Genomic DNA, 13,711 nt, shown 5'->3' with positions numbered 1-13,711 from the left:
AAGAGACTGCATCATCCACACAGGAGCATGCCATAGGTCACTGCCTGAGCTGCTTTCTCCAAATGATGCTTGGCTCACAACATGCCACTTCATTTCCCTAAGCTAAAATGCTACTGTTTTCAAACCTAATAATTGGTAATTTTTTCACTTCCTCGACCACAAATCACATTCCAAGCCTTGTTGAGTTCTTAGAATTAATGGAATCCCAGTATCTCTCTAGTGCTTACACCAAAAAGCTTTTCACTACCTCCAGCAATGCCCTAAAACTTCCGTTCAACATTCTGTCTGCAAAACAGTGTTGAATATCAAGCTAAGTTACACAGTTTCTACAATATCCTAAACTCATTTTCTATATAATTGCTCTTAAATACTATATATGATATTAAATATATTCATGCTAAGAAGTGTTGTAAGAGGTACACATCAAGAAATACGATGATTCTAAAAGAGAAAACATTATACATATACATATATATGCCTATGCTTGCATTTGTATGTCATATATCACAAAATATATACATTGTGTCATGTATATATCTTTATATATTGATATTTATATATGTTATACAGATATAACTTAGAATATTATATAATGTATATATGTATACATAAAACTGTAGAGGTGACATAAAATACTTACATTGCTGTGGGGTTCATCACACATGTAGTTCCTGAACAGCCACAAGTATGGATTTTATCATATGATAATCCCAGATTAATCCCAATCAATTGTGCCATAACAACTGAAAATGCCTCTAAAGTTAACATCTTTGGATACTAAAAAGAAAAACACTGTTACTATATATCCCCTTGAATGAAAAGCCATAAAACAAAATCCACAACAGGAAGAAAAATAGAAAATTTACAACAACATGAAATTAAGTACCATACTAATGATTCCAAAAGCCTTCTTGAAGTAAACGGTGCTACTGTATGACCTATGAGTCAGTGAAGAAATTAATAGGAAAAAAAATTTTGAAAAAATGAAAAAAACAAAAATAGCAAAATCCATGAAATGTAACAAAAATAGTATTGAAAGGCTATTGATCTTGTGTTTCGCATGAAGATTGCCTTCTATCAGAGAGAACATATGTTATAGTAACTGTGTAGTATAAACTATCATATCCAGATGTGAAGAAGCATCTCTATTTTCAAATCAGAGATGGACTCCCAATGGAACTGTTAAAATGTATCTTTACTATAGGATGCTGGACTCTCTACCATGGACCATACCTACAGCATCAGGATACACTTAACTAGCAGAATGATGGACTTATGACTGTTAATAAAGGACTGTACTATTATATTAATTTAGGGGAAATCAGGTTGAGGGAAGGGGACTTGAGGAAAGCGAGAAGTGAATTCTCAGAGCATGTAGATCTGTATCGTAAAATAGTAAAATAAATAAAATAATTTAAAAAAGAAAAACAGCATCAAGTTTCCACACTATTTTAATATAGTCAATTCAGGCTCTAATACATGCATACAACTGCAGATTTAAGAAACTACTTTATCAAATATATATATATATATATATTTTTTAAGGATCTAAAAGACAAAGTAGGTAGGTAGGTACATTTTATTTTTCTTTTTGAGTTATATTTTTCATCTACATGCAATTGGCATATTGCCTATAGATAATATGCATTTGCTGATAACTCACTGATAATCAAATGTTATCAGTACAATTTTGCATGATAATCAGATTGAATTCCAACAAGTACCATTGATCAATTAGATATTTCCCAACATAACTTTACCAATGTGTTGTTTCCCAAGAGAAGACATTGGAACAGATATGCATATTTTGAAGTGTTTAATTGCAAATCAAGTATGTAGTGTATATCACAGTATGTTAAAGTTGCTACATTTAAAACAATAATAAATATTAAAAATGAAAGTTAAGGAGTTGAAATAATTTTTCTTAAAGCATAATATATAGCACATCGCAAGTTGCCTCTCTCCAAAATTTTTACATATTAATGAGCTTTGTGGTATTTCCGTGTATGCTGATTCTCAATATTGCAAAGTTAAAATAAAACAGTATATGTGCTTTTCATAATGCATTATAAATCCTTATCATATTAGCTTATTCTATGAACAGCATTATTAAATGCTTTATTGTTAATGGCCAAGTTTTCTTATCAATGGTCGATATTCCGTTTTGTGGATATTATGTTTATGGACATATGTTTATGCATTCAGCTATTCAAGGCTGTCTTGCAATCTACAACAATTACACATCAAGCTGCTAAAAGTATGCCTGTGTATTTTTTGCATATGTCAATGTCTTCATTTCATTTGGGTAAATTTCAATTATGACCATTTCAAGATCATCTGATAGTAGTTCATTCAGTAATGCAAAGTGTCTCCTAAAGTGACTGTTCCTTTCTGTGACTTCATAAAGAAAGGTGACTGCGTGCGCCTTTGACTCTACAGTCTTACAACATGTGGAGCTTTAGAGTGGTCCTATACTGAGTGGAAAAGGAGTGAAAGTCTTTGATGTTGACTTGCTCCTTAGCATAGCTCTAGAGTACTCTTTTTTCAAAATAGGTATGGAGTTAAAACTGCTGCTTGTTACAATGCCCTGCTGCAACTTATCTTTGAGTCCTAGTTTGCTGAGGGATTAACTGTGAATTCTCTTCCTTTGGTCAATTTGTTTTTGTCCTGAATCAAACAATAGCATTGTATTGTCTCTCCTTATTGGTCAATTGAATTTGTTTCCATTCATCATTGAATGATTAGGTCAATTACTGTTGTTTAGATGAGTTACTATTAATTCCATAACAAATACTTATGTGAAATAAGATGCACATATGCAATGAAATCTATGCATAGAAATAACCAAGTGAAACAGAAATTGAAAAAAAATCCAGTGTAAATTCTAGAAATACTAAGCCCAAGAAATTAGAGAATTTACTAGATGCAATCAAACTTAACTTGATCAGAATTATTTTAAGTCAGGCCTGGCTCAATGACTTAAGTGCTGAATCACCCTCTAGCACACATCAGAATCCCATAAAGGTGCTGGTAACTGTCCGCTTCCCATCCAGCTCCCTGCTTGTGGCCTGGGAAAGCAGTCGAGAATGGCCCAAAGCCTTGGGACTCTGCACTCATATTGGAGACCCGGAAGAAGCTCCTGGCTCCTGCTTTGAATCAGATAAACCCCAACTTTGTGGCCACTTGGGGACTAAACCCATGGATGGAAGATCTTTATCTGTCCTTCTCTCTTTGTATCTGTCTTTACAAAAAATAATAAATAAATCTTAAAAATTATTTTAATTCATCATGTCAGAGAGAAAAAAAAAAGACATGATGAAGTAAGAGATTACGGTTCTTACAGTCTTACAGCTCATCTTGCAGGGGCTAAATACCTGTGTTTTGGAGTCCAAGAAGGGCACGGATGAGCAGAGGGGATAAGATAGACCTTGTTTAGGGAAACAATGCTGACATTTTGGGGAACAAGTATTAAAATAGTGACTGGGGTCAAGAAGCTTGATGAAATCCAGCTAAGGTGAACCCCTGAAAATCACCAAGAAAGTGTTTTGTAATCAAATTGTTAAAAAACAAAACCACAAGAGAATCTTTGTGACATAAGAGAGCTTCCATGTAACTACTGGATTTCTCAGCTATTTTTAAGCCCCAACATGATTGTAGCAAGGCAGTCAAAATATGGAAAGAAATTCAACCAAGAATGTTGTTTAGGACAAAACGGTCATTAAAAAATGTTGAGGATACTAAGAAAAGCTTAGGGAGTTCGTAACCTCTAAACCCAGTCCACAATAAGTGCTAAAGAAACTCTTCAGGGTGAATAGGATGCACATTAGACACTAACACTGAACTACAAGCAAATTGTGACTTCTCATGTGGGAGCACTGGGGCACACAGCAGATGAGGCTGATGTCTGGACAGCTACATCTCATACTTAAGTGTCTGGGAAGATATTGGCAATGTTCTCTTCTGCTAAATTTGTCTGGTAATGCACCTGACAGGAGAGCCCTTATGGGAGAATCCCGACTCCTGGCTTTGGTGGGACTTACCCCCGGTTGTTGCAAGCATTTGTGAGGGAGCACATGAATGGAAGATATCAAATTATGTAAAAGTGAAAGGGAGGTTATTTCAAGTGAACAGAGAATGAAAGAAAAATGTAGGCATTCTGGCACAAAGTATTCCAATACCAATGGAATCCAATTAGGAATCAACCGGGAAGAAAACCTTGAACACTCAAAAGCGTATAGAATTTTTTTTTGTTAAATCTCTCATGATTTTGTTTTTGTTTCTTTAAAGGAAAATATTCATCTACAGAGAACGGGTGCCAGTGTTTTGGTGTAATACGTAAGTTGTGTCCCTCAAGTCTATCATCTAATGTGAGTGCCGGTTCAATTTCTTAGCTGCTCTGTTTCCAACCTGGTTTCCTACTGCGCCCCTGGGAAAGAAGAGGACAATGGCCCAAGCACTTGGGATCCTGCATCTAGAGTAGAGATCTGCAAGAAGACCCAGGTTCCACCCAGTACACCCAGGGAGTGAACTATCATGTGTAACATCCCTCACTTTACCTCTCTCTCTCTCTCTCTCTAACGCTGTCTTTCATACAAATAAACTAAATCTTTACAAGAAAAAAGAGTGAACAATTTCAGTGAATTAATGAATACAAGATGGAAACTTAAAAACAATCCAGAGAAAAACGAAAATGAAAATAAAATACACAAAATCTGTTGAGACTGAGGAAGAATAAGTTTATACCTGTAAATGCTCACATTGAAAGGGAGGGTGATTTCAAATTAGTATCCTAACTGATCCCTGCTGGAACTAAACAACAGATGAAAAAACTAAACCCACACAATCAGAAGAACATAAATAATGGATAAAACTGTGATAGAGAAGATGATGCAATAAGAAAAATAACAAAAACTTGATTCTTTCAAAAGTTGCTTGACACAAATACATGGATAAAATCTGATAAGCTGATTTAAATATGATTTTAAGGGATTATACCAAGACTACAAGATAGGTACAAAATATGTTACTTTAAAGACATGAAAGGCAAAAAAAAAAAAGATACTCTCAATTGTGGCAGAAGATGAATTTCACAAGATTCAACAGCAAAACCAGTCAGTGACCCAGTAGTAGGAGCAGGCTATTCCAGGAAATACATTCCTGCAGGTATAGATTCAAAAGTTCAAGGACCACATGGAGAGATTTTTAACACCACTCATAACCATAGATACCAAAGTCCGATTATGAGATATCACCTCGCTCTATTACAATGGCTGCCACCAAACAAACAAAGCAGCAATATGTGAAATGGTGGTGACATTGTAAAGCAGTGCAATCACTTTAGAAATCATGCCACCCTACTATGTATTACATCTGCCACGTGCTTGAGCAATCCCGCTTCTGGATACATATCCATAAATAGTTAAACCAATGTCTCAAAGAGTTTCATGCACTCTTCATAGGCATTATATGGGAAATATCTAAATCTGCCAATGTAAGATAAGTGAATAAAAATATGGCACCTGTGGTGGAATGATTTACAGGCGTAAAAAGCAAAGAAATTGTGTCAAGTGCCACAATGTGGATACGCATTGAGTACGTTGTGTAAGGCAGTCACAAGAACACAAATACCGCATGGCACCACTTCCATGCAAATCTAAGTTGTCAAACTGATGAGAACAAACAGTGGAATGGTGGTTACTAGGGGAAAATGGTGCCATTTCCCTAGGATGCTTTCAGTCTCACAGGATGTAAGGTTGTGGAATTCTGTTTTGTTACTATTTGAAGATAGTTACTGCTTTTCTGAACAATCAAAATGCTAAGAGGTGAAGTTTGAGGTTTGTTCTTCACCCACAATAACATACATACCCCTTTCTCTTATTTGATTATCCCAACTAATAAAAACCATCATCGTTTCTATAAAGGGTTGACAAAGCACTGGATAGGTGTGCTTTATATTTGTTTACTGATGTGAATGCTAACTTTCTAAATTTGATATAACTATTAAAGAGATGAGGATAAATGCATACCAGAGCAACTCCTGTGGCAAACTTTGGATCACATGCCATTCCATGATATGTTGTTCCCACAAAAGCAGCATGTTCCCTATAACTAAAAATACAATTTTTTTGTGAAAATTTGCATTTTAATGTATTGGTGATTAACGATGTGTTTAGAAGTTGTGTCATAAAAAAATGTTCATTTTTTAAAGTTCCATAGGCTAGAGGATTTCCCCTCTGCCCTACAGATTAGCACCCCCGCTACTGTTTTACCTATGTTGTTACAATAATACGGTCCTTCAGGAAAAGTCATCAATCCATTGTCCTGTTTAAGTGTATCATGACATTGCAGGTACAGACATGGTAGAAATATCACATCTAACAATTTGTCATTCCCTCCTTGAGTTGTGTGTCACAAGTCACATAAAGAGATGTCTTGAAAGGCTAGTGATCACTCTGTTGCAACACTCCAAACCTGGCAGTGTCTTTTCTGCCTGTTAATTGGTGTATGACCATCACCCTCCCTGATGGAATTATCATCGGAAGAAAAAAATCAATATTGTTCATTGTAATAACATAGACTTAGTGAGCAAGTTGTAACTACATGTTAGCAGTGTTGACTTGGAGGAGAGAGAGAGAGAGAGAGAGAACATGCAACGGATGAAGTAGAGACAGTAGGTAGCAATGGCGCACATTCATCTTAACCCTTCCATGTATTTACTCTAGACTTCAAGAAGCTCCCTTAATTCTACTTCAAACATGAGAAGATTTATGGATTTATTTCATATTGCTTCAGGTTCCTGGCATTGTATTTTGTTTCTTAATATTAAAATTAAGAAAAATTAGAAAGTGCACAGTTCTGTGGAAAGAATCTTCCATGATCCAAATAGATCAATACATCCATCTCCACTCAATATAAATACACCAGTGAGGAACCTAACCAGAATGGTAGTGAAGTGGTCCTTTCCAAATACTTACTACTAAAATGTTTTCTGCTGTAACAAACACTTCAGGCATTCACTGTGTTCTGTGTAGTAATTTACAGTTTTATCAAATGCTAAAATGATGATTCGATCATTTCCTTTTAAGGTGATCAACCCCTGATTTTCCTGAGGCTTTCTATTTTTTCTGCCCACTTCCCTTCAACAGAAAGTCTACTCTGAGAATGAAAGCTTAATATGATTTCAATGTCAGCTTATGTGGCTATCAGCTTTTATATAATTTCTCATTTTGCTTAATTTCCTTTCTAAAAATCTCATTATCAATAACAACTCAGGAAATAATTTCAGTAGAAATATTGGGGCCCGGCGGGTGTGGCCTAGCAGCTAAAGTCCTCGCCTTGAACACACCGGGATCCCATGTGGTTGCCGGTTCTAATCCTGGCAGGCTCCACTTCCCATCCAGCTCTCTGCTTGTGGCCTGGGAAAGCAGTGGAGGACAGCCCAAAGCTTTGGGACCCTGCACCCGCGTGGGAGACCCAGAGGAGGTTCCTGGATCCTGGCTTCGGACGGGGATAGCATCGGCCATTGCAGTCACTTGGGGAGTGAATCATTGGACAGAAGATCTTCCTCTCTGTCTCTCCTCCTCTCTGTATATCTGACTTTGCAATAAATAAATAAATTTTGAAAAAAAAAAAGAAAGAAATATTTTGGGAAAGTCCCAGCCAATATAGCAAGTGCTTACATTAATAAGTAAGACATCTCATGGGGTTTTTGTTTCCATGACAGAAATCTCTGTAGTATTTCCTCAGCATCCCCATTTGTTGAAATCTTATTTCCATCTGACCAGAGCTCCAGAGAGGACAGCATAATGGTGATGTTGACCTTGGAAAACATCTGAAAACAGGAGATAAATAATATAGGCTTGGTTCACTACAAGAAAGAATGTTACATCCCTGTAACCAGATGTGATGTATGCCTTTAATTAGTGTGTACTGGTGGTAGAATCCACTGGTAAATGGAACTAGCTCATAGGATTTTACTTTCTATGAGATGGAAATGCAATTTATACAAGCAATATGACTGGTAACAAAATATGTCTTATACAAACATAAAACATAGATACTTACAGCATTAATAAGACCAAACATGTAGATAATTTTTTCAGCTGAAAGTACCACTTCAGAGCCCATAAAGTCACACTAAAAGACAAACATTTATTTAAGAGGTTTTTAAGTATAAAAGTGCCAAAAATATATTGCTTAAATGAGAGACAAAAATATAAGATTTTTGAAATAACTATGTCATTTTAAGCATAATCCTAAAAGTTACTGCTGTAACTTATGAAATTTAGATCTTTATTACCTAAACATTATATGGCCTGATACCTTTATACATGCTTCTATAGTTATACTATTTACATTGATACATAATTATGGGCATAAAGCATGTTACTGAAATTCGCCATATTATATTCTTCTTTACAGATACAGAAAATAAGATTTAAAGTTTGAGGATTCAAAGAAGGCATAACCAAAGCTCAAACCTTTCTAACTAAACTTCTAAGTCTATTTTGTCTGCTATAATTTACTGTCATAATAGAATGCAATGCATGGATCTCCTATTTGATAGCCATAATAGACATGTAGTGCTCTTAACTCTTTGAGCTCAGGGTTTATAGAGTGGACCATAAAACACATTGTTTATTGGAACAATGTACTATATGCAAACATTCAGATCTCAACTAACAACACCTTCTGGTGTGGATGTGGGGAAAAAAGGCACCCTCCTTCACTGCTGGTGGGAGTGTAGGCTAGTACAACCACTGTGGAAATCAGTACGTAGAGTGCTTGGAGAATTGCAAATGAACCTGCCATATGACCCAGATATCCCGCTCCTAGGAATATACCCAACAGAAGTGAAATCTGTATGTGACAAGAGGATCTATAATCTTATATTTGCAGCAGCACAGTCTACATTAGCAAAGACATGGAAACAATCCAGATGTGTGTCCAAGGAAGAGTGGTCAAAGAAACTGTGGTATATCTACTCCATAGAATATCATTCAGCTATTAAGAAGAATGAAATTATTCTATTTACAACCAGGTGGTCCCACCTACGAGACCATTATGCTCAGTGAAATGAGTCAATCACAAAAGAACAAACACCATATAATCTCTGTTATATAAGGAAGCCAGCATGGAAAGTGTAACTCCAATAGTCCAATCCATATTGTTTTTTTGATTGTTTGCTTGCTGTTTTGGCTGTATCCCATGTGTTTTGATGTTTTGTATTTCAGCTTGGTTCATTCCAAATCATCTGTTTTCTCTAGTCGAATTCATCACAGGAATCATGAATTATACAATGGCATCATTTTTCCCAAGGGCGGAAAAAAAACCTATGGTTTGGGATTGTGTGTGTAAACTTTTGTTAAAAACAGTTGAAAGTAAAAAATATGCTATCTGTTAACGGGAAAATTTAAAAGGAATATATTGTGTGATGCTTTATATATTAATGAATACAGTTAATGCAATTATGAAAATAAAATTTAAATAAAACAATAATTATCATAAAAATGATTCAAACAGAGGCTAAAATTAATCCACTAGTCCAATGGTAGCAAACAAGTGACAATTGAGCCTTAACAATTTTAACAGAAGAGTAGTACTTGAACCCACACATGTACATTTCAGTAATGCTTTTTAGGTTCCATTTGAGGATTGGTTGATTTGACAGCCAGAGGATGAGGGAGAGAAAGAGAAAGAGGTATTTCACTTGATGGTTTATTACTCAGGCTGCTTCCACTTAAAGCTAAGATGTTGGAACTATAAACTCCATTCTGGTTTCTGACTAGGGGGTAGAGCCCAGGCATCAGGTCATAAACTGCACCCTCGCTGGGATACTAAGAAGGCTTGCAAGGGGCTGTATCACAAGTGGAGCATCGGGGCTCCAACCTGAGCTCCAGTGTATTGTGCTGAGACTGTCATGCTGGGCCTCAATGCCAACCCTGTTCTGCAGAAAGCAACAACCTTATTATCAATGACTCTTCCCACTTGCAAAACACAGACCTCAACCTGAGAAGTGGAGAAATTATACAACGTTAAATAATTATAAAGACTAATATTTAGGAAAATGTGGGCCTTTTTTCTCTTCAGTAACTAATGAAAAAGGTTACTTTAGAATGGACATACATCCAAGGAACAGATTCTTGGAGAACTGTCGAAGGCACAGAAGTGTCTTCAGATAGTTACTGTTGATTAAGGTTTAATGTAGTAGAACCCTACCACATACGATTCTAGGATTCAATATGGGATTAGAAATCAATACCTGAATATTGACAACCCATCTCTGTGTAAAGGCAAAAGGTATTTCCTTAACTTATGGTGTACTAAAGTAACATATCTTTTAATATTAGGAACAATAGAAGTTTAATGCTCATATTCCCCATAACTTAAGTTTAATATGAATACAGAATAAAATATATCAGTAATGCATACCATGGATTTATCCATAACAATGTGCGTTCTCAAAGTCCTTTTTGGAAATGCAACATCTAAATCTTTCTGCGAAACACAGGACATAATTAACGTTTTCAAAATTCTTGCATTGTCATTATTATATGTACCAAACATAGACATGCACAGGAGACAGAGGCAGAGAGGGGACAGACTCACTCACCCACACAGAACAGGATACAGACAGATGGATGCATATAATAGATGGATAGCCACAATGGAAAAATAAGAGAATTGATGCACACGCTGTAAATAAGTGGGTAAGAGTTTTGTAACTTGTTAAGCGTTTGTAACTTGTCAGAAGTATTTTAATTTCTATTCCTGGAAATAAGAATCTTCAAAGTGTCCAGAAATAAAGGAAAGACCATATTTTTTTTTATCTTAAAGCATTTTTGTGTTGCTAATGGGACATCCACAGCCTGCCATCCTTCAACATGTTTCTGTCAACATTCTCTCATCATTGTGTATATTGGGGGGTGTTGTGCAGGGAGTAGAAGGACAGAGAGGGAGAAAGTGAAAATGGCTCACTCCTTAAACATCTCCAAATGCTAAGGTTGGGAAAAGCAAAACTCAAAGAAGGTTCAACATCTGAAGAGCCCAAGTGGGTAGAAGGACCTTAAACCATCCATCTTCAGTTGTCTTCTTGAATATTTTAGCACAAATGTGAATCAAGATCTGAGCAGCCAGGATTGAAACTGGAACTCTGATATGTTGAAATACCAGCCTGGAGTAAGGGGCTCCATGTTGAGATGGGCTACATTTGTGGGGACCCATGAGACTGTAGCCAAGCAGAGAGAGCCACATTCTGCTCAAATCCCTGGCTAGGCTATTCAAGCATGACTAGGAGAAAAATGAGCTTGAACTGGTGTAATTTTCTTTTTATGCCTGAAGTAGGCTCATATTAGCTAATAATATCTGATGCCCCGGAACCTCTCCTGGTTTGCAATTTTGCTTTCATGAACTCTGCTGTTCGGCAGTGCAGCATCGAGAAAGCTTCGGGGCATGAGTCCACTCTTCACTGTCAGCAGTCAAGGATCGCATCAGCCTGTGGTGCTCCTCTTCTGCACGGGATTGCTTGGGGACACAAGGCCAGTGTCACAAGCAGTAGTGTATTCTTCTGTATGAGGATGTCCATTTCCTTCCTCATGGTTTTTATATTTTAACATTTATGTTAGATTTGTGAGGTTTGTGTTAAACAAGACATACCAGTTTGAAGTATATGATGTGTGGCACAGTACGTACGTGAATGAATCCACTGTCACTAATACAATATTTCCATCACTTTCTCCCCTGTGGGTAGTCCACATGGCACAAAACTACTGATAATCTTCAGCCTTCCACCACAGGTTAAAATAATTTGATCTAGAACTTCAGCTCAGTGGAAACATATTAAGTGATCTCTTTTATCCAGCTACTTCCATTCAGCCTTCCATCAAATTGTTGAATTTATTAGTACTCTAATAGAGACACATTTCAACTTTATTATACACTAACTTATCAGTGGCCATTTGGAGTATTTAGATGTTTTAACAATTATTAGTACTGTTTCGCTGCATATTAATTTTAAACTCTGTGTAGTTTCATCAATATACACGGTTCCTTTCTTCTTGGCAAAAATTTATGGTATTTACTGAATCGGCAGCCTTGAATGGTGGCAGGTGGTTCACACCCTGATCTCCCCGCTCTGCTTGACTGCTCTGTGGGTCTATGGCGACACTGTGCTGCCATTTGACAGTTCAGCAGATTATGCTTCTATCTCTTCTCTTGTTTGAAGGCATGAATGCCATCAGGAAGACTGCCTCCTTCAACAGCTGTGTCACTATTTTACATCCCAAAGTTTAACTTCCAAATACATTCCCTGGGAGGGGCAGTGCCACTGCCAGGGCTTCAACATGTAACTGATGGAGCACCAAAACTGCAGTTCACAGCAGGCACAAAATCTTCAGAAACATTCCTTCAGCTATGGAAGCTGTCACACATGCTTTAAATCTGACCACGGGAGTTTTCTATTCTTGTTTTCTCTTATGAAAGTGTAAACTGTTGGACAGTGATGTTGCCTTTTCTGAAAATATTGTTATGCTCTGTAAAGATCTGTGAATAGCATATTTGAACTTCATATTTAATTTAGGATTTTAAGTAACATTGACACAAAGTTTTGTAACTTTACACAGATTAAAAAATCAAGATTGTCATTTTATTTTAAAGGGAACTTGATTAGATAAAAATTCTTGCAATATTTCATGTTTCACCGTGAAGAAATAGGAAATATTTAACTGTTTTGGAAGGGTTTCAGTCATTATGGCTGGTTTCTCTACCCTTTGAAGAAACAATATTTGAGTGTGCTATTTTTTTAATTTTGTATTGTCGATTTTAAAAGTTGCCTGGAAATTTTCAGCTTCATCATTTGCTCATCAAAGTTGTTTTGTTTTCTGCTGTTTTTCTAAATTATAGTGCATTTGATGATTTCCTTCTTGATTACAAATCTTAACATCTTAAATTTTCTACTACCAGCTTTCATAGCCATTGAGACCATACCTATTCTGAAAAACAAAATGCATAGATGTGTAGGTGAGGGGACTTCAAAACATCCATGCAAAAACAAATTTAAGAGGTAAGAATATTTCTCATTTTTATATGATTTATTTATTTTATTGGAAAGACAGATTTCCAGAGAGAAGAGACAGAGGGAAAGATTTTCCATCTTCTGGTTCGCTATTCCAAAAGCCACAAATGCCGGAGCTGAGCAACTCTGAAGCCAAGAACCAGGAGCATCTTCTGCGCCTCCTACACAGGTGCAGGTTTCCAAGGCTTCGGGTCATTCTCTGGTGTTTCCCAGGCCATAAGCAGGAAGCTGAATGGGAAGTGGAGCAGCCAGGACATGATCTGGTGTCTGTATGGGATCCCGGTGTGTAAAAGGCAGCAAGGGCTTAGCTACTGAGTCTTTGTGCTGGGCTCAGCAAAGTGAATTCTTTTCCTCAAAATACTCACAGAACTTTTATCTTCATTATAAAAACTGTATATGCATGGATTCCAATTTTTGTTCCAGAAAAAACTAATAATACTTGCCATACTAGTTGAAAAGTATCTAGTTTGAGACACAAAGTAGGTAAAACATAAGACCAAACATCGCCTACATGATCTGTGAAGATCACAGCAAGAAAATACACAGAATTGAAGATGAAGATGAACTGTAGCAATATTAAGATGATGGACACAGTCCAAAATGTCTGTAATAATACTAACATGACAAACCAGGTTTGGA

At 36.5% G+C, this 13,711-nt stretch overlaps 1 protein-coding gene across 1 annotated transcript in view; it reads right to left on the bottom strand.

The window, feature by feature from the left end:
* LOC121161256 (A disintegrin and metallopeptidase domain 3-like) overlaps positions 1-13,711 on the bottom strand; it is a 55,895-nt gene that overhangs the window by 18,544 nt on the left and 23,640 nt on the right. The window contains 5 exon segments of the mRNA XM_040987564.1: positions 641-777; positions 6,027-6,108; positions 7,680-7,831; positions 8,065-8,136; positions 10,432-10,497. Of these exon segments, the coding sequence (XP_040843498.1) occupies positions 641-777; positions 6,027-6,108; positions 7,680-7,831; positions 8,065-8,136; positions 10,432-10,497 (509 nt within the window).

This window comes from Ochotona curzoniae, unplaced genomic scaffold, assembly GCF_017591425.1.
Source record: "Ochotona curzoniae isolate NIBS_2020 unplaced genomic scaffold, NIBS_Ocur_1.0 contig_4760, whole genome shotgun sequence".
In the NCBI taxonomy this organism is placed as follows: domain Eukaryota; kingdom Metazoa; phylum Chordata; class Mammalia; order Lagomorpha; family Ochotonidae; genus Ochotona; species Ochotona curzoniae.
The sequence above is the reverse complement of the archived record's forward strand: the minus strand, read 5'-3'. Positions and strand labels throughout refer to the sequence as shown.